The sequence below is a fragment of the Stegostoma tigrinum genome, chromosome 7 (genome assembly GCF_030684315.1).
Source record: "Stegostoma tigrinum isolate sSteTig4 chromosome 7, sSteTig4.hap1, whole genome shotgun sequence".
NCBI classification, from domain to species: Eukaryota; Metazoa; Chordata; class Chondrichthyes; order Orectolobiformes; family Stegostomatidae; genus Stegostoma; species Stegostoma tigrinum.
The window spans coordinates 8,732,509-8,754,141 of record NC_081360.1 but is presented as its reverse complement, the minus strand read 5'-3'; the positions used below and the strand labels follow the sequence as shown (position 1 = coordinate 8,754,141).

At 44.0% G+C, this 21,633-nt stretch overlaps 1 protein-coding gene across 2 annotated transcripts in view; it reads right to left on the bottom strand.

Moving 5' to 3' along the window:
• Positions 1-18,875, bottom strand: part of LOC125454434 (uncharacterized) — a 112,662-nt gene extending 93,787 nt beyond the window's left edge. Inside the window, exons 1-2 of one of the 2 annotated variants that reach the window (XM_048535173.2) lie at positions 18,775-18,875; positions 18,583-18,666 (exon numbers count right to left, since the gene is read on the bottom strand). In XM_048535173.2, the coding sequence (XP_048391130.1) occupies positions 18,583-18,657 (75 nt within the window). In that variant the 5' untranslated portion in view covers positions 18,658-18,666; positions 18,775-18,875. Of the gene's footprint in view, positions 1-4,205; positions 4,386-18,582; positions 18,667-18,774 lie in introns of those variants that run through there. The other variant, XM_048535174.1, reaches the window with a different exon arrangement.
• Between the last annotated feature and the right edge of the window lie 2,758 nt (positions 18,876-21,633).

Here is a 21,633-nt window from a genome sequence, read left to right as displayed (position 1 = left end):
GGACGTGATGTCCAGTTGAATCCCCCCACCCGCTGTCCCCACGCCGGATCATCCATCTGCATCAATGATGCAGTTGAAGTCTCCGCCTAGGATGACCGGCCTGGACGTAGCCAGCAGGGGTGGAAGCCGCTGCAGGACGGCCAACCGCTCACTCCGTAGCGCTGGGGCGTACACGTTGATCAGCCTCAGGGGAGCGTTCCTGTAGGTGATGTCAGCCACTAGGTGGCGCCCCCCCACCACCTCCTGAACTTGAGAGATGGTGAAGTTGTGCCCCCGCAGCAGAATAGCCAGGCCCGAGGAGCGACAGTCGTTACCCCCCGACCAGATCGAAGGCCCACAGGTCCAGGCGCCGGACCATTTCCCGTACTCCTGCAGAAACAGGAGGTCCGCCTTGATGGTGGTCAGGTAGGCCAACGTGGAAACACATCTCGCGGTTGACTTGACGCTGCGCACATTAATGCTCGCAATTCGTACCCCCATTGTGGGCAGTGACCGCAGTACCCTCCCCAAGTCCAAGGTCCAGCCCCTCCATCTGTCCCTTCATGCCCATTGCCCGGGCTAACTGCTGGACGCTCTCTGGGCTCAGGAAACCGTCTGTGCTGCCTTCCGGGTGGCATCCCCCCGTCAGGGGTGCGGAGGCAGGAGGGCCCGGCTCCGGATCAGGCTGGGGACGTGCTGTTTCCTCCTTCCCGCCTGGAAGTTCCGGGGGGCCCTCCAGTGCTCCAGCGGCACTTGACTGGGTGTCGGAGTGAGCCTCAGGACGCCTCCCATCACCTGGAAGCGGGGTGCTGCTTTCCTTCCCCCTCGAGACCTTTAACTTCTGCTTCGGGTGGGCCCTCTCCGAATCCTCCTCGTCAGAGGAGCTCTTATAGCCCCCCTGTAGCTGCCTCTTCCCTCCTGATTGTTGCGGTTCCTGGGCCCGTCGACGCACCTTCCTCCTCGCTTTCCGGACTGTTGTCCACTCCCCTGGGTCGCCTGTCGCCGCCTCCATTGGCTCCGGGTTGTCGGGGGGGATCGGAGCCTGCAGGGGTGCTTTGCTGGCCTCGGGCCCATCCTGCAGGGCTGGGCCCTCCTGCACGGCCTGGCCCTCCTGCACATTAGTGGGGTCCTTGCTGGGCCCTGGTGCCTTCCCCTCCTCCGGGGGGGCTGGCCCCGCATTTCCCCTGCCGGCGACCTGGGCGTAGGTGGTACCCCACCGCGGGCATGCCCTATAGAAGTGGCCCGCTTCCCCGCAAAGGTTGCAGCTTCTCTCTCGTGGGCAATCCTTTGCAAGGTGTCCCTCCTCCCTGCAGTTCCTGCAGATGGTGACTTTGCAGTCGGCCGCCATGTGACCTGACCTACCACAGGCATGGCAGACTTTAGGTTGCCCTGCATAGGTCAGGTAGCCCCTGCTCCCGCCGATCGCGAAGCTGGACGGTGGGTGTGCGACATTCCCGTCTGCGCCCATCCTCAGCGTCACCTTGACCTGCCTCTTACTCGTCCAGATGCCAAAGGGGTCCACCATGTCAGTTAGGTCCCCTTCCACCTTCACATACCTTCCGAGGAAGGTCAGGACATCAACTGCTGGCACATGCGGGTTGTACATGTGTACAGTCACCATACGGCTCCTCTGCGCTGGCATCACAAACAGTGGGACAGCGGTCAATACAGAGAGGGGGCCCTCACCTCCTTTCTCCTTGAAAACCTCCAGGAAGCGCTCGCAAAGCTTGGCACTCCGGAAGGTCACATCGTAAAAACCTCCTCCGGGGAAATCCTGCAGGCAGTAAATGTCCGCAGCAGCAAACCCACAACAGTCCAACAGGACCCTCTTCACGAAGAAGGTGCGGTCCACAGGTGCACCTTCATCCACCTTCTTTACAGAAACACGGATGGTGTTCCGGACCCCCTGACCTGGGGCACGAGCACTTGCCGCAGCCATCGTTGCAGGTTGGCTGCTCCCCTGAACCAGCGTTAGGCCGAAGCCAGCATTAAGATCCACTGGTCGCAAGGGTGCACAGCCAACCCGACGTCCGCCTTTCACCTCCAAGACAGCACTCTCGTCCTCTCAGTCCACAAGAGAGTGGGTCTTTATTGTGTTCGAGATGTAAGCTGGTTCACTGAGCTGTAAGGTTTGTCCCCAGATGTTTCGTCACCATTCTAGGTAACATCATCAGTGAGCCTCCGACGAAGCGCTGGTGTTATGTCCCGCTTTCTATTTATCTGGTTAGGTTTCCTTGGGTTGGTGATGTCATTTCCTGCGTTGGCGATGTCATTTCCTGTTCTTAGAGTTCCTAGAAGCATGGCATTCCAACCGGAATTCCATCAACAAACACATTGACTTGGAGCCAATGTGTTTGTTGATGGAATTCCGGTTGGAATGCCATGCTTCTAGGAATTCTAAGAACAGGAAATGACATCGCCAACGCAGGAAATGACATCACCAACCCAAGGAAACCTAACCAGATAAATAGAAAGCGGGACAAAACACCAGCGCTTCGTCGGAGGCTCACTGATGATGTTACCTAGAATGGTGACGAAACGTCTGAAAACTAACCTTCCAGCTCAGCGAGCAAACTCACATCCATGGAAAGTCATCTTGGGGCCTGGGATAGGGGTGAGGGAGGAGGTGTGTGGGCAAGTGTAGCACTTCCTGCGGTTCCAGGGGAAGGTGCCGGGTGTGGTGGGGTTGGACGGCAATATGGAGCAAACAAGGGAGTCACGGAGAGAGTGGTCTCTCTGGAAAGCAGACAAGGGTGGGGATGGAAAAATGTCTTGGCTGGTGGGGTCGGATTGTAGATGGCGGAAGTGTCGGAGGATGATGCGTTGTATGCGGACGTTGGTGGGGTGGTGTGTGAGAATGAGGGGGATCCTCTTTCGGCGGTTGTGGCGGGGGCAGGGTGTGAGGGATGTGTTGCGGGAACACACCACCCCACCAACCTCCGGATACAACGCATCATCCTTTGACACTTACGCCATCTACAATCCAACCCCACCACCCAAGACATTTTTCCATCCCCACCCTTGTCTGCTTTCCGGAGAGACCATTCTCTCCATGACTCCCTTGTTTGCTCCACACTGCCCCCCAACCCCACCACACCCGGCACCTTCCCCTGCAACCGCAGGAAGTGCTACACTTGCCCCCACACCTCCTCCCTCACCCCGATCCCAGGCCCCAAGATGACTTTCCATATTAGGCAGGGGTTCAGGTGCACATCTGCCAATGTGGTATACTGTATCCATTGTACCCAGTGTGGCTTCCTCTACATTGGGGAAACCAAGCGGAGGCTTGGGGACCGCTTTGCAGAACACCTCCGCTTGGCTCGCAATAAACAACTGCACCTCCCAGTCGCGAATCATTTCAACTCCCCCTCCCATTCTTTAGATGACATGTCCATCATGGGCCTCCTGCAGTGCCACAATAATGCCACCCGAAGGTTGCAGGAACAGCAACTCATATTCCGCTTGGGAACCCTGCAGCCCAATGGTATCAATGTGGACTTCACCAAGCTTCAAAATTTCCCCTTCCCCCACCGCATCCCAAAACCAGCCCAGTTCGTCCCCTCCCTCCACTGCATCATACAATCAGCCCAGCTCTTCCCCTCCACCCACTGCATCCCAAAACCAGCCCAACCTGTCTCTGCTTCCCTAACCTATTCTTCCTCTCACCCATCCCTTCCTCCCACCCCAAGCCGCACCTCCATTTCCTACCTACTAACCTCATCCCACCTCCTTGACCTGTCCGTCTTCCCTGGACTGACCTATCCCCTCCCTACCTATACTCTCCTCTCCACCTATCTTCTTTTCTCTCCATCTTTGGTCCGCCTCCCCCTCTCTCCCTATTTATTTCAGAGCCGTCTCCCCTTCCCCCTCTCTGATGAAGGGTCTAGGCCTGAAACGTCAGCTTTTGTGCTCCTGAGATGCTGCTTGGCCTGCTGTGTTCATCCAGCTTCACACCTTATTATCTTGGATTCTCCAGCATCTGCAGTTCCCATTATCTCTAATACCAGCCTTAGGAGCCTGGTTTGCTGTCACTTTGAATCACAGGCACTATCTATCCCGTATAGTGGTGGCAACTGCACCTCGCTTTATGCATTGAATTTTCCCATTTTTTTTGGTTAAAAAGTTTTTTGAAGTATTTCCCAACATGCATTACACAGAGAGGCTCACAAACACTTGACAGTTGACACCAAGAACATTTATGTACAAAGTAATAGTCATGGACAAACCTTCATCACCTGTGGTACCAAGGTGCCCTCAGCACATTTCCATTTTCTTCTTTCTTTCCCCTCACACAATATCTCACGTAGGATCTGGTTCAGCCGCTGTGGCTGGAGGGAACTTGTTCAGCAGTACAGTCCGTTGTCCCTGGAGTTTGGTGGGAAACCCTGGGAATGTTTGTGACTAGACAGGACAGACAGGCCAAGGGTCACGTTGTCAGATGCAAGTTGTCCCTCTTCAGCTTAAACTTCTAAGGGTCAGAGAAGGGTTGGTAGTGCAGGGGTGGAGGGCCCTGCCACCTCTGGAGTGTCCTGAGAGGAATGTTCTGAGAGACCTGTGTGTGTTCCCTTTACTGGATGGGTACCTATGGTCTCCTAAGTGATGAGGAGGCATCTGGACTGGCTTCTCCCCCACACCATCCTTCACCATGTCTTGATCCTGAGTGGCCGGGCCGATGGAGTGCAGGCCTGTAAGACTCTACAGCAGACCCTGGAGATGCTGGGTATGGATCTGTACAGCAGCCTGCAACCTGTCCACGGCAGGCAGAGAGTCAATGGATACACGGCACTGCTGCAGCTTCTGGGTATTGAGGACCATAGCGTTCCATATCCCTATCTGCTGCTCCTGTTCATCCCTGCGTGTGTGTGTGTGTGTGTGTGTGTGTGAATCCCCTGATGGCTGACTGCACAAGGTCCTCTCCGGCCTGGGGCAGACCTAATGACTAGTCTCTGACAATGCTTCAAGTTTCCAGCATCTGGACCGTTTCATCCTGGCCTGGCTGCTGAGCTGTGACAGTGAGGTGCTCACCAGGCTGCGTACCCACACCCTCTGTGACTAGGATTCCCACACTGCACTATTATCTGGGGGCTGTAGGAGGCCATGTTGTCTATGTTTCCTCTGAGACCTCAGGCCTCACGTCGTCAGAGGTCGAGGATGGGTTTTCTGGGCGTTTCTCCGCAGAGATCATGGGGAGGCCACTGGAATCTGTAAGACAGAAGGGAGAGACAGTGCCACGGCCAGTGATAAGTAGGTGCGCAATGATTGAGAGTGACACCGGGTTACAGTGGAACGAAGAGTGGGGCTTACTCAGTTGGCAGGACACAGATGTTTCCTCATTCCTGCAAGAGTAGTCCTGGTCTTCTCCTGTGAAAACTGATATCCTGTTCTCATGGCAGGTGAGGACATGGATGTGGGGCACCATTCAATCTGTACGATGCCTCTCTGCCCCATTAGGTGCTGTCATTTCCTATAATGAACAAATTAGGGCCAATAAGTGGCAAAACAGTGGGTGCCATTGTTGTGCGTGCTAATGCATATGGAGGGAAAGGTTGTGAGATGTTCTGAAAGACTGAGGAGGCAGCATAGAAGGCGTGCAGGGTTAGTGGTGTGGGAGGCTGGGAGGTAGACTAAGAATGAGCGAGGGCAAGTACTGCATGTGAGAGTGGAATAGCGTGAACATTGCACAGATGTGGGTATAGTGGTGGAAATAGAGTGAGTATGAGATGGCAGTCAGAAGTGTGTAGCTGTTACCCTCGTGGAGCAGAGAGAGTCATTGACCTTCATTCTGCATTGGTAGCCATTCCTCCATACCCTGGAGGTGGCACTGACCTGGGTAATAATGACAGACTCAGCTGTCAAGGTCTGGAGGTGTGACCTCCTCTGCCAGTCCTCAAGAATGGGGATACCCATCCTCTGACTTATCCTGTTCACCAGGACCTCCTGGTTCCTATCAAGAATCGCAGTGCCATCTTCACCTTCTTTTCCTGACAATGTTCCAACTATTTCTTTGATCAAGCAGGGCATCTTTGAATGCCAGTGCTTTTCTGGGTGTACAGTCTCTTTTAAAGATGGTACAGGTGCAAAGGATTCTGATATTTTGGCAGATATCCACTGAGTGGCGGATTGTTAAGATGAGTAAAAATCTGACATAAGAGATGCGGTAGGAGCTTGGCTCATGAGATGGATTTGGTAGGATTAAGCTAAAAACTCATTAGGCTTATTCTGACTGTGTTCATGGCCATTTTATTCACCATTGTACAAAGAAAATTACAGTACAGGAACAGGTCCCTCAGCCCTCCAAACCTGCACTGTCTAATTAACTAATGGTACACATTTCTTGTCCTGCAAATTAGAAACAACAGTAAGTGGCTTTCTCTCAGCAGCTTCTAACCTCAGCTTGAATGTGCTGCTGAGACCCGAATCATCATTGTAAACCATTTAATATTTACAAAAAAAGAGACAGATATAGTTCATAGGGCTAAAAAGATCAAATAATATGGAGGGAAAGCAGGAACATGGTGCTGAGATTGCTTAACCATGATCATATTGAATGATGGAGTCATAACAGCCTTCAAGAAGGCACTGAGGACATTGACAGACTCCATCAGGAACAGAAAGAGATAAAGTCAAGGCACCAGAGAGAGGACTGAAGCCTCCAAGTAAGCCACCTAAACAAACCTTCAAGAACCATCTGCCTTGCATGTGGCAAGCCTACAGATCTTACTTTGGGCTTATCAACCACCTTGGAACCCACTGAACTGGATTCCTGGTCCTGAGGCCTGCCTCAGAAAATGAAGGAAATACTGAAGCAGTCCATGTCCAAATGCAATTAAGTCTGGACAATAACCGGGCTAGGGTGAAAAATACTAACTAACGCTCATGCTACACAAGTGCCAGGCTATGACCATCTCCAACAAGTGAGAATCTAATCATTACCCTCTGATCCTCAGTAGCACTACCATCACTGAATCCCCCATTATCAACATCCTGTGGGTTACCACTAACCAGAAACTGAACTGAGCTGGCCATAATAATATGCGATGCCTATGAGAGTAGGTCAGAGTCAAGGAATCTTACAGTGAGCAGCTTGATTCCCCAAAAACTGTCTACCACCTACAAGGGACAAATCAGGAATGTGGTAGAAAAGCCCCTGTTCGCCTGAAAGATTACAGCTCCAACAACACTCAAGAAACTTAATGCCATTTAGGTTAAAGTACCCATTTTTTGACACAACATCTATAAATATTCATTCCCTCCACCAATGAAGATAGTGTGTTATCTACCGATGCATGGCAGAAATTCATCAAAGCTCCTTATAGTGCACTTTCCACACCTGCAACCACTATCGACTAGCTGGAAGATGGAAGCAGATACGTGGGAACACCATCATCTGCAAGTTCCTCTGCAAACACTCACCATTCTGATTTGGAAATATGTTGCCATTTCTTCGGTGTTGTTGGGCCAAAATCCTGGAATTCCTTCTCTAAAGGCATTGTGAGTCTACCTATGGCACATCAATTGCAGTGGTTCAAGAATGCAGCTCACCATCACCTTCCCAAGGGCAACCACGGGTGAGCAATAAATGCTGGGCCCAGCTTGCAATTCCATTAGTCTTCTTTTAAAATTCACAATATAAGACTATGACACTAATATGTGGTTATTCCCAACTGACTAAAGGAGAGAAACAAAAATCCATTAAAACATTATTATGTGTTTGTGAAAAAAAAACTTGTGTTTATTAGTTATGCAATATCAGGAAAAAGGCATTTGGCTGGATCCAGTGGCTATAGGGGAGAAGACATGTAATGGAGGGTCAAGGAACAGATTCAATTAGAGATGGTAACACTACATTATTGCCAAGAAAAATTTCTATCAGGTCTCTTTTTATTGCAAAGCTTTGTTTCAAAAGTTGAGTGAGAGTAAACAAGTTATTTTTGGATGAATAACCATCTTGTATTACGCCCTTTGCTGGCACAGACCTGAGTATTGCTGAAAAAGATATGTTTTTCAAAACATTTTATCAGTAACCCATCAGAATATTTGCCAAGAATGCCAATTCAAGGGAAAAAAACCAACATTTATTCTGCATGAGAGGAGAATGCTGCTTGGTTGGCAAGTGGGCTCTGATTGTTAGAGGTGTTATCAAGAAGAATGCATCTAATAATGCTGATTGACAGTTAACAGCCAGGCTTTGTTGAAATTTAAAACAAGCAGATTGAATCCAATTAGTCAGAACATTGTGCTGAACTAGCAGATGACTGTCACCATGGTTATTGAGTTGAAACAGGTATAACGTGTGTACATGTTCTCTCTGTCTGTGAAGTATAGGATCCTATGTGTTAATATATGTAGCTTCTAGAATACACAGGTACATCACACTGTGAATCTAACTGACAATCCTAAATTAGTTGTGTGTGTAATTCTCACACATTCTAACGTACTGTCCAATTGCAGATTCATATCTAACACTGGACACCTGTGTTGTGAGTTTCGCAAGTACATGTTATTTGGGTATGGGTTGTTTCTTGCTCGTGCAAACAGTTGAAGGGTCCTGATGCAGGGTGTAAACCCAAAACATTGACTCTCCTGCTCCGCTGATGTGGCCTGGCCTGCTGCGTTCCTCCAGTTCCACACTGAATTGATTCTGACTCCAGCGTTTGCAGTTCTTGTTATCTCGGAGTTGAAGGGACATCTGACTTGATACTCTTGCCCAATCTTTGCGATTTAGAGCCTTCATACATCATATCACACAGGTGCTGAAATTCTTATGGCACATTATTTATTTATACCTTCAAGGGTAATCTGAGGTAGACTCAGCAATGTTGAGGTCCAAGAGCGACTGCTTTAGGGCCTCCAATAAACTTGTGTGATGTGCAGTGCGAAATGATTTGACCAAGAGCGCCATTATCTGACATGGTTTATTTGATGTGCCCCCTTTCAGTATCAGGCTTCCACTGTGAACCAATAGCCCAGGCCCTACTTTCATGGGGAAAATCAAAAAATATTTTCTCAATATTGAGATTTTTCCCATATTTCTCAAGGTATGGAAAAATTAAACTTGTAGGCTTGATACATTGAATGATGAGATGAGCAATGAGATAAGTGCATTTAAAATTTCAAAAAAGGCAATGAATCAAATAAGTTATATAATCAGAAAGAGGGTAAGTTGAGATGCATTGCATCCATATATTTAAAAGAAGAAAGGAAAGAGACAAAAAAGGCATTGTTTCTCATTAGAAATAATTTGTTAGAAAAAGATACAGTATCACAGAGGACTAGCAGATCTCTAATGCAATTCCTGTTCTTAAGAAGGAACACAATACATTTCAGGAATTATAGATCAGTCAACTTAACATCAGTCATTGAATACAATAAGGAATCTTTGCTAAACAGGAGAATGGAAGTACATCTAGGAACAAGAAATATAACAATGGATAATCAATCATAGAATCCTTATATTGTGGAAACAGGCCACTTGGCCCAACAAGTCCACAGTGCTCTGCCAACAAGCATCCCACCCAGACCCAGTCCCCTACCTACGTAGGCAGCATTTTCCATGTCTAATCCACCTAATTTACATACTCCTGGACACTATGGGCAATTTACCATAGCCAATCCACCTGCGCATCTTTGGACTATGGGAGGAAACTGGAGGAAACCCACGGTGACGTGGGGAGAATGTGCAAATTCCACACAGGCAGCCACCCGAGGATGGAATCAAACCCAGATCCCTGGTGCTGTGAGGCTGTAGGGCTAACCAGTAAGCCACCATGCTTTCAAGAGGGAGTATTTTGGTTGACCAACCTTACTCAATTTTAACGAGTTAACAGAGTAGACAATGGTAATGCATTGAATGTTAGTTGTCTGAATTTTCAAAATGACATTGATTTGTGGCAGTAATTGATTATTGAATAGATAAGAGATTGAGGAGTCAAAGGATATGTATCAGGATGGGTTGCTGGTTGATTTTAAGACAAAAAGACATGGAGTTGGAGTAAGTGGTTACTTTTCAGAATGGTTGAAGGGAAATGATGTTCCACAATGATCAGTGCTAGGACTGCTCCTGTTCACAATTTACATGATAATGATTGGGACTTTGGAATTAAAACAATTCCTAAATTTGTGGATGGCACAATGTTGGAGAACCAATATTTAAGAGAATAGCAAAAAAAGATAGATCATCAATAAACTTGCAGAATAGCCATATAATTGGGATATTAATTTCAACACATAAATTTAAGGTAGTATATTTTAATAGGAAGAACAGGGATTCAGTTATTCATTGGTAGATCACTTATTAATAGGAAGGTACAAATCTAGCGATGGAAGAGGAACAAGGGGTCTCAGAGCATAAATATATCAATCACCAAAAGTTACACCGTAGGTTTACAAGTCACAAGAAAGCAAACCAAGCACTCAACTTTCTTTCTAGAGGGTTATAATTAAAGAGGAAGGAGGTTATACTGGATCTGCATGGAACATTGGTCAGATCAAAATTAAAGTACTGAGTACAGTGTTAATTCAATCCCAAGCCAGTGGATGAAGTATGAAACGAGACAGTTTTTTTTTCTTTATAATAGGTTTATAAACAGAATCCAATATTGCTTACATCTACTTCCTAATTACTACAGCAGGGTCCTAGAAGTTCCTGTATGCTCGTCCTGGTGTGCTGCTGGGATGCCACTTCTAGGAGTGAACAGCTATTGATGAGGCTTTGGAGAGGGGAACTTTTTTTTTATCTTGCTGCCAAAGTAAATTAAAAAGGGAGCATGTGGCAGGCCTGATATGTCACCGTTAAACAAGTTTGTTTAACACTGTTGTGTGTTAAATTAAAAAAGCTTGAATGACAAAGAAGGATAAAGAAGAAGGTTCTAGGGAAAGCTGAATATTTGTCACAGGCCTACATCAAAAATCCTTCACAAATTTGTGAATGGAATTGCCAATATCAAATTGCAAGAAATAGAACTATGGAGCAGAAAATCAAGGCTTTAAAATGAGAACAAGAGAACAATTTTGTCTTCACTGTTAGAGGTGGAGATTTATGATTTATTTGCAGTATTTCACTCACTCACTACAAAGCTAGTAACTTGAAATGTCACCAGCTAAACAAGACGCAAAAACTTCCCTTCTGATTTTTTAAAAAATCTACTCATGGGACATGGGCATTCTGCCTGGCACAACCTTAGTTTCTTCAGAAGGTGATGGTGAACTGCCCTTGGGACTATTTTCCTAAGTTAGTGTTTTATGAGATTTTAACAGAGATGTCTCAAAGAGCAGAAGCAGGATTTCCTTCTTCTACTAGCATCTGGTTCATTACAAACAAGAAAGAAAATTAAAGATATAAGGAATTATTTAGGTTGTGTACATGAAATGACTGTATGAGTGAGATTGACCTGAGGAATTCACTTGTCTGACTCCTCCCCCTTTCTATAAGCCCTCTCTTCATCAAAGACCCTCCTTTTTTTCCTGCCAGAGTCCATTTGACTGCTCCAGCCACCCTCCCTGACTGTCAACACCTACTGGTGGGGAGCACAGAAAACTGCTCAGATCTCTTGCTCAGTGCCCTCTGTCACTTGGTGATGGAGATCCTATTACAGTTGCAAAAAACAAGCTATCAATGTTAAAGTCTTGTCTAAATAGTCAGTGGGCTCTGCTTTCAACTTTCTGTAGGTAGGCTGACTCAATAACTGAAGCCAGTTTTGCTGTCATACAAGATTGTTCCTGCTAAGGCTTCATACTAGTAGATCATAGATCATAGATCATAAAATGATCATAGATCACAGATCGGGAATTTGTAAGAAAGTATATTGCTGAAGTTGTTGCAATTTTAGAACCCAAAAACTTCAGCAACTAATAGCAAATTTTCCAATTTTGCACCATACTTTAGAGAGATCTATTTCCGAAATTAGTGATGAGGTTGCAAGCAAGTTGCATAAAGATCTGAATAATTCCTAACCTTTCAGCATAGTGCTTGTTGAAGCTACTTAAATGGAATTAACCCACAACTGCTTGGCTTATTTCCACCAATGTAACTGTTGAGCAAGAAATGTTTCAATTCATACCTTGAAGAGACACCATTCATGATATTGACATAAAGATCACACTTGACACAGCATCGCATGATGCCGATGTACCAGTGACGAAATGTGTCAATATTGCAAAGAATGGAGTTTCTGTTGTGGTGGGAAAATGTAGGCTTTATTGAACTCTTGAAGAGTGATCTCAAATTTATAGAGTTTTCTCCGTCTTCATTGTGATTGATCATTTAGCATGCAAGTCCTTCACGTTGTGAAACATTATGGCACTGTCGAAGAAAGTGTCAATTTTGTACAGGCATAATAATCAGATTCAGGATGCTTTTGATAAATGAGGACTAGAAACCATAAAAGTGTAAACTGATGAACATTTAGTGGCTCACTGGTTAGCATTGCTGCATCACAGCACAAGAGACGCAGATTTGATTCCAGCTTCGAGTGACAGTGTGGAGTTTGCAATTGTCCCCATGTCTGTGTGGGTTTCTATATGGGTGCTCTGGCTTCTTTCCACAGTTCAAAGATATGGAGGTTAGGTGGACTGGCCATGCTAAATTGTCCATATGTCCAGGAATACGTAGGCCAAGTGGATTAGCCATGGTAAATGCAGGATTACAGGGTTAGGGGGCTGGATACACTGTTCAGAGAGTTGTTGCAGATATGATGAGCTGAATGACTCCTTTCTGCACTGTTTAGATTACTTCTAGACTACACAAGGAGGCATGGTTCAGCAAGATATCACTGATACCTTCTTAACTCAGATCTTAGCACCATGTGGTCTAGGATGACTGATGAAGCATTTGGTCTGTTAGAATATAGTTATTGCTTTTACATATGACAAATGTCAAGTGAGAAAGGGTTACTGACTGAGCTCCTTTGTAGTACCTGACAAGATATTAGCTTGATGTTCAGACTTTTATTCAGACTAGAAATTCACAAATCTTCTCTACCTCCAGTATTATTTAGCCCTGATAAATGTCATCTGATTTAAGGGATATTGCTATTATAATAACAGCATTTTGAACTTAAATTAAGAAAACATGTTAACATATAAAACACATGAAAAATAGAACAATTAATTTGGATTTATAAACTGTGGTATATACAGATTTTGAATTTAAACAAAGCTTAAAGATATAGAACTGCATACATCAGTAAATGTTCATGAATACGTATAGGTTTTAAAATATTTACACTTCCATTTTTGTTATTAGTATTTCCTCATGGAAGTGTGTGCAACAGTAATAAAATGTTGCTTGGAAGGGTTGTCTGTGTTTGCTGCTATTACACATTTGACAATTTTTATCTGATGCTCTAAGATTGAGAATGCTTGGTCTCCCCATCTTTTGATAAAAAGGGCATAAACACACAAACTTAGTATTTGAGCAAGTGAAGCCAGGAAATCAGGCAGATGCAAAAAAAAGTCTTCATCCCACATTCCTGATCCTAAACCCATTTTCCCCATTAACATAAAAATCCAGACCCTAATGTTCAAAATTGCATTTGGTAATCCGTATGGTCCCGAACTTTCTACAATGTTCTTCACATCTGGCTGGAGTTATACTGTACAAGGATTAAGGAATAAATTGTCATTTAATTTTTAAAAGTAATGAAATAGGATGCTAAAAATCTGCTAGAAACCTCTCCACATGAATCTAGGAAGTGTCAAACATGGTTTTTTTTTAAACTTGATAGAAAAATCAAAGCAAGTTAGTTCAGATAAGCAGTCAGTCTTGTTCTGCATAATGCGAGTGGAAACTGAACTTTAGCTTTACAATGACCAAACAGTAACCAGTCTGATTCCTGGGATGGCTGGGCTAACAAATGAAAGGAGATTAGATTTGTTAGGACTGTATTCACAGGAATTTGAAAGAATGAAGGGGAATCTCACAGAGTCATTTAAAATTCTAACAGGATGAGACAGGGTAAATGCAGGGAGAATGTTTCTGATCACCAATGAGTTTAGAACCAGGGGTCACAGTCTAAACATATGGGGTATGCCATTTAGGTCTGAGATGAGGAGAAATTTCTTTACCCAGAGTGGTGAGCTTGTGGAATTCTCTGCCACAGAAAGTAGTTGAGGCCAAAGCATTGAATGTTTTCTTGCAGGGTTAAGGTGTAGGTCTTGGGCCTAAAGGGATCAAAGGGTATGGGACAAAATTTGGAACCCATTACTGAGTTAGATGATCAGCCATGATCATATTGAATGGTGAATCAGGGTCAAAGGGTTAAATGGCCTCCTCCTGTTCTGAAGTGTTACGTATTGACATTTCAAACTATTTCATTTGTCCGTCGAGAATTCAAGGCAGTTGGCCACCTCTTTTATCAGTTCTCAGGTAGACATCACTTTGATCAGGTGAGGTGTTTCCATCTGCATCCTGCGTCTGAACTGTAGCTTTGGTGGAAGACCAGTTTTTGTCCATTCATTCAATCTACTTATATCCCCTTCCAGATTCCGTACATCCTCATCACAACTTGCCCGCTCACCTATTTTTATGTCATCAGTAAATTTAAATACAACACACTTTATTCCCTCCTTCAAGTCATTAATATAGATAATAATTAATTGAGGCCCCAGGACTAATTGGTGCAGCACTCCACAAGTTATATGTTTCCAACCACAAAAAGGCCAATTAAGACTGATTTATATCTTCCTTATGATAACAAGTCTTCAATTCATGCTAGTACATTACCTCAATACCGTCAACTCCTATTTTGTCCTACTACTTTTATTAACTCTGCTTGTCATATCGTCTTATTAGCTCTGCTTGACATAGCCTCAAAAAACTCTAAGAAATTTGTAAAACACGATTTTTCTTCTATAAAACCATGTTGACTCTGTTTGGTTGGGTTAAGCTTTTCTAAACGTCCAGCTATTGATTCCTAATAATATCTAGTATTTTCCTGAAGACAGATGCTAGGCAAACTGGACTGTCGTTTCCTGCTTTTTATCATGATTCCCTCTTGAACAGGGTGTCACGTTTACATTCTTTCAATCCACTGGAATTCTCCTGGAAACCAGTAAATTCTGGAATATTTAGTTCAATGCCTCCATTATTCCCGCAACCACTTCATTTAAAATATTTTGATGTCAACCATCAGGTTCTGGTGACTTGTCTTACATCCCACTAGTTTGCCAAACTAGTTTGCTTGTGATAAAGACCGGTACAAGATTTTTCCTCCAATTAATACCTGACTTATCTGTTATCATCATATTTCAATAATTACCTAATGTCCTTCTAATTGCCTCAGTTGAACCTGCCTCCACCACATTTCAAGGTAGTGCATTCCATGCCTAACCAAAAAGTAAAGTGACCATAGTCCTACTAGACCACAGGGTGGCTCTTTCAATAGACAGAGATAACTAATGGTAGTTTAACCTGAGAGTCATCATACCTCAAGCAACAGGAAAGCTTGAGAAGGACAGTCCTTCATAGTAATCTCAGTCAGTGTGGGAATCGAACCCATACTGCTGGTGTCTGCCTGCATTAAAAACCAGCCATGTAAGCTAAACGATCCCTTTATCTGTGTGAAATCTTTTCCTCACTCACCTTTGCTTCTTTTGCAAAACATTTTAAAACTGTGTCCTCTCATTTTCAGATAACAAGGTGTAGAGCTGGATGAACACAGCAGGCCAAGCAGCATCAGAGGAGCAGGAAGGCTGACGTTTCAGGCCTAGACCCTTCTTCAGAAAAATGCATCCTTAGAAGAGGCTTTGCACTGGGCTATGGCTTCGCAGTAGGGTTAAAATTGTTTCAGAGATAGTAGGAACTTTTCTGAAGCAGGTTTAAGGGCCGAAAGATCAGCTTTCCTGCTCCTCTGATGCTGCTTGTCCTGCTGTGTTCATCCAGCTCTACACCTTGTTATCTCAGATTCTCCAGTACCTGCAGTTCCTACTACCTCCTCTCATTCTCAATCATTTTACCAGCAGCAACAGTTTCTCCCTACTTGTCTGTCCAGATTCCTCATGATTTTGAAAACTTTTGTCAATTCGCCTCTGAACTTTTCTCTCAGGAAAACAGTCCCAATTTCTGTAATCTATCCTCATAAATGAAGTTTCTCATCTCTGGAGAAATGCTTGTAAACCTCACCTGCATTCTCTGGATTTATACCCTTTCTATAAGTGTGTTGCTCAGGACTGCACACAATAGTCAAGTCTCAGCAGTGTCCTATATAATTTCGTCACAGCCCCCTCCTCCTGTACTTGCTATCCTTATTAATGGAACCTAGAATACTGCACATTTCCCAGCTGTCCCTACCTGTCCTGATGCCTTTAATAGCTGTTGCACAATACATCCAGGTCTGTCTGTAGCTGCACACCCTTTAGAGTACTACCCTTTGTTTTCTGCTGATTGCTACAACCTCATACCCCGTGGCATTGAACTTCTTTGGTCACTGAAACAGGAAAGATAAAATGGAGGAGAGAAGGAAAAGAAAGAGAGAGAGCCAGAGAGAAACTGCCAGAATTAAACTAATTAATTAGCTAGTTAATGGTCACTTTTGCACCCCGAACCGTGACAGCAGGGGTGGCCAACAGATAAACCATAATAGTTCCAAGGAGAGGCCTTTCTAATTGTCAATCTGTGGCCCATGGAATGTCTGCCTCTACAGTTCTGATACTGATGCTGGTTCAGTCTGTTAAGTTCTGACTGCTGAGGCCTCTCTGCCTGGTCTCAACCCAAACAAAACACTTATCTGGTTTTCAAGACTTCACTAACACGAGGGCAGATTCTTTGTCACCTTGCAGCCTCCGCAGCAGCCACCTTTCATGTGATCCTGCCAAGGCTGTTGAGCTGCCAGCTCACTGACTTGCTTGAAACTCTCAGAAGCTGCGGGACTTCCTTGATTCACATTAAATTTTGATCACAAGGACAACAGAAATACAGTGCCGCAACTTGTTGTGAATAATAAATGGCTCAGACGATAAATGGAAGAATCCCTCAGAGAATACTCTTATGCAGACAAGTTAAAATAAAAGTCTGGGACAAATGTAGTTAAGAAGCTAATGTGTTAACCTTGGTAATGTTTCACCATTGCCTCTAAATAAACAAAAGAAGCCAGGCCCATTGTCCTGGTAAGTATTCAAGTCTACAAGATGCTGCTTACTGATTGGACCTGTGCCTGAACAGCTGCAGCTCATACCATAGATAAGCCATTTAACAATCTGTAGCTGATTCTGTAATTTGTACTTCTGTTTAGAGAGGTCATAGGAGGAAAACCAACTGGAATACTTAAATGTACAATACGAAATCTATTGGCCTGGGCCACATAAAACTTTGTACATTTTCACAAAGCTAGTCTCAAGATTCCACGATAGGAACTAATTAATAAGTCTGTGGGGTGTAAACCAGGACTGTGGAGCTGCTCTTAAATTTTGATCATCCTTAAGCCCTACACTCCTGATTTATTGGCGGGACCCTCAGGGAGGGGTGGGGGGCATGGAGGGCCTTCTTGTGGACCGGCTCCTGGACCTGGTCAAAGTGGACATTAACAGGCTCAGTCAGCCGATTGTGGAAGGGTCATTGTGCTTGACTGCCTGCCCTTCTTTCATGGTTATGTCCAAACGCAAGTATCCATTGAGGGGAAACATGCAATGTTGACTGGTACATTTAGAGGCCTTTATAGACAACTGGGCACTGCAGGAGCTGAGGTGCATCATCACTGCAGACAATGATCTTTCCATTTTGTAAGTTTTTGTTCATTTTTTATAAGTTTCTGTTAATAATTTGCTTGTGTTTTTGTGACAATGTCCCATTAGGGGCTGTTTAACCTGATTTTAGGTTTTCTGAAAAGTATAGTAATGTGAAGTAAGCTTATCATGATCAGAGATAATGGGAACTGCAGATGCTGGAGAATCCAAGATAACAAAGTGTGAAGCTGGATGAACACAGCAGGCCAAGCAGCATCTCCGGAGATGTTACCTAAGCTTATCGTGAAGTGGCAGCTGACTTTTCACTGTGCCACTTGTTATTTTACACCAACTAAAAAAATATTTTACACTGACTAGAAAATGACAATGAGAAGAGGAAACAAGTCTTAAAAAAATCTTGAACAATCATTCTGTGAAATTCATTGGAAATAAGATGAGGCGTGATGAAAGACTGATTGTTGATTCAGTATGAACCCTTTTCACATTCCTGGTACAGGCCAACATCTTTGTTAATTTCGTCGGAGACAAAAGTCAGTTAAGACTCGAAATGTTAACACTCTTTCTACAGATGCTGTCAGGCCTGTTGAGTTTCTTCAGCACTTTGTTTTTATTTTCACCCCTAATGAGTCTGGGAACAGGATTTTGTGTTAATAGCTGTACTCTTGGCTTAAAAACAGTGAACATAGAATAAATATGAATGGAAATTTACAATGTGTGCCATCATGAGATAATGTTAAATAGTGAAGCAAAATGAGAAAATAAACCACAGAAACGGTCTGAAATTTTCTGAAGAAGGGCCTAGGCCCAAAACACTAGCCAGCTGTTCATGTGGATGGTATGAATTGTGGGAATTAGTAAATATTAATTACATTTCACATGTTATGTAATGTAAAACTGCATGCACAAGGAATTTATGTGACATACCTGGGCCGAGTCAGGACAAATGTTTTGATAGTCGCTCAGAGCTAGTAGAGGTAGAACTAGTCGCCTTCCTTTCATTTGTTTCAGCTGCAGCACAAAAACAAATCTCTATTAAAATAAAACCACAGTAATGGCACAGAACTAAGCAGCCAACAGTTTGTTTTGTTTCCATGGTTAAGCTGATACTTGGCTTACCTTTCATGTCTTTAAATAAAGCAGCCTCTGGAGCTTTCAGTCAAGTGCTAATGGATCTTGTAACTGTGCCAAATCTAAATGACACCTCAGATTGCAAATTACAAGCCACAATGCTCTGAATTCTACCCAACACAATGTTGTTTCATAGACTAGGTAAAATCCCTGCTGGGATGTCAATAGTGAACTATTCCAGATAATGGCTCACCTACCTTGGTAGATCCTTTGTTCTAAACATTGAGTTCAGTGAAACTGTTAACTCTTTCTGTAGTTTGGGCTTCCCAGACAGTTAGTCATCAATGAAATGAAATAGTGACAATGGTTTCTTTAATGCAGGGATCATGGAATTGCCAAATGACTAACACAGTCAGTCAGAGATGATTAGTGGGGGCTGTAAATTTAGATTGTTAACCCTTTCAGTCAATTACATTCATGGTTTTTTTTCCCATTTGTATTCTTTAGGAGCTGTGGGGCTAATGTCAAACTCACATGAAAACAGATGGTTGCACTTGATCAGGGCATTGCAGTGTAGTTGCAAAGACATTGCATTGTTGCATACCCAATGCTCAGAGAGCACTGATGGGATGAATCCTGAGATCTCAACTCATGGTCAGTTTAATTAGGTCAACAAAGATTCTGCAAAGTGGCACCAGATCACCTCATCTTGGTAAGTCTCAACAAGATTTTCTGCAGAAAATTATAGTCAATTCCAACTTTTCACTCCACATAAACTGTCAGATTTAGGTGTGAATTTCTAGCATTTTGTTTTTATTTCAGATTTCCAGTATTTTGCTTTTATTTGAAGTTTAGTTTCTATTGGTTGTACTTCACAGACCCCTTGTCAGAGTATAGAATCAATTTGCTTTTAGAATCTAGAACTGTCGTTGTGGATTGACAATCCATTACTGTCACTGTCCCAGGTAATTTCCTTTGATCCTCTGTGATCTGGGTGTACTTGACTTGGCCTCAGGCTTTGGAAGAGCAAAAAAAGTAGCAGCGGTTGTCTTCCTTGATTAGTTTCCAGTGGCACCTCCTGGAATGCGTGTATGTGAATATGTCAGGTCGGGAGGAGATAGGACTGTGCTCTGAGACCTCCATCAATACTGAGAATATTCACAAAATTAAGAGTGGCTACTCTGATAAAAGCTGCCAGTAGCAGTTAGCATGAGCCAAGTGAGGATTAAACTTAACAGAAAAAAAGCCTAAACATTGCTGTTGTGAATGTTAGCAGATTAACACTCAACGTATGCATATGACATTCCTCTGTTTGTTATTTCAACATTTAAAGTATCAACAGGCAGGGTAATATCTTATGTGGAAAAGACATTTTCAAGGAGCTATTTGCATTGTAAGTGTTTAGGCTTACTTGTTAAGCGTATTCATCGAACATGTAGGTTTTTTATCATTGTTCAGATGTGTTATTTGACACCTTTGGAGCAGGTCAGACTTGAACTCTCTAGCTCAGAGATAGGGACATTGCCACTGCATCACAAGCCCCCTTAAGTGTTGCTGATGTATGTTGTTGCATGAATCACCATCTTCTGTCCAAAAGGTGTGCCCATGAAATCTTTTCTTTTCACACATTCTGTCCTCCCCTTTTCTGAAGGAAGAAGCCTGTGATGTGATCATGATTTGATGCCTTATCCAGATCAACAGCTTTGTATTATGAACATAGACTGATTGAAGCCTTCATTCTGTTCTCTGTTTTTCATTAGTTCTTGGTTGGCCAAGTCTCAATATTAATTAAAATTCCTCCTTGGCCTCGTCCCACCCTATCTGAGTAACCTCCTCTAGGCCTACTAATATACGAGATCTCTCTGGTCTCTGCTCCCAATTCTTTTTATTCTACCATTGGTGGCCAAGACTTTAGTTGTACAGGCCCAATGCTTGGGAGTTTTTTTTCTGAAACCTCTTTGCTACTCTACTGTTCTTTCCTCTGTTAATTTGTTCCTTAAAACCTACTTCTTTGATCAAACTTCAGGGTACCTGTCCCCATTGCTCCAATGTGATCTTGCTTCAAATTTGGTGTAGTAACACTCCTGTGAAACATTTTGCTGTTTCAGTAGAGTCTGGTCAACAGGGAAGAATAGGGTGATACTCACTGTCAAGTGATTCCTTTGCTTGATATCCACATATGTACAGGAACATTGGATGGTATTCATTCTCCTTATCTTAGAACGCTTAAAATAATTACAGTTAACATCACTTAAGTTAAGATAAAATGAGGCTTGAACATTGGGTCCACCTTATTTGATTGACATTATTATAGGGGATATATTTACTGAGATTATTTAGACAGTGTAGAGAAGACACCTTGATCCTTCTTCCCAGGGCTGACTATGGTTAACCCCCCCAGGATTACTTTGCACAATAGTCCCAAATGACCACAGCCCAGTCTTGAGAGTGATGTCTCCACACTACCCAGACTGATCAATCTGCAATCCCATGATAGTTACACTTGACCTGCAGGACTGCCCATGGCCAATCCCTGGACTGCAAGAACACAGATCCCTCAAATCTGATAGGACGAAGCGCCTGACTGAATCTGGCCAATCCCATACCAAAGGCTTGTTTCAAGGAGCAACATGGGAACCTGTGTGGCATCGCCCGACAATTCACGCATGTGGCTTGTAACTGATGCTATGTTCTCCAGAGCACAACTTTTCATAACTTTTCCCCATGACAGCTTGGGCAGGTGATTTCGCCACTATTCTTAGCTTCTCCTAGGTGCAAGGTTCTACCGCCAGCACACATTTTGAATTGAGAGTGTACAATCAGCAACCTGCACAGCTTTCATCAGAAAGGCTACCGCTTCATGCATGTTAAAATTATAGGCAACCATTGATGCCTGGTTCTGAAGCT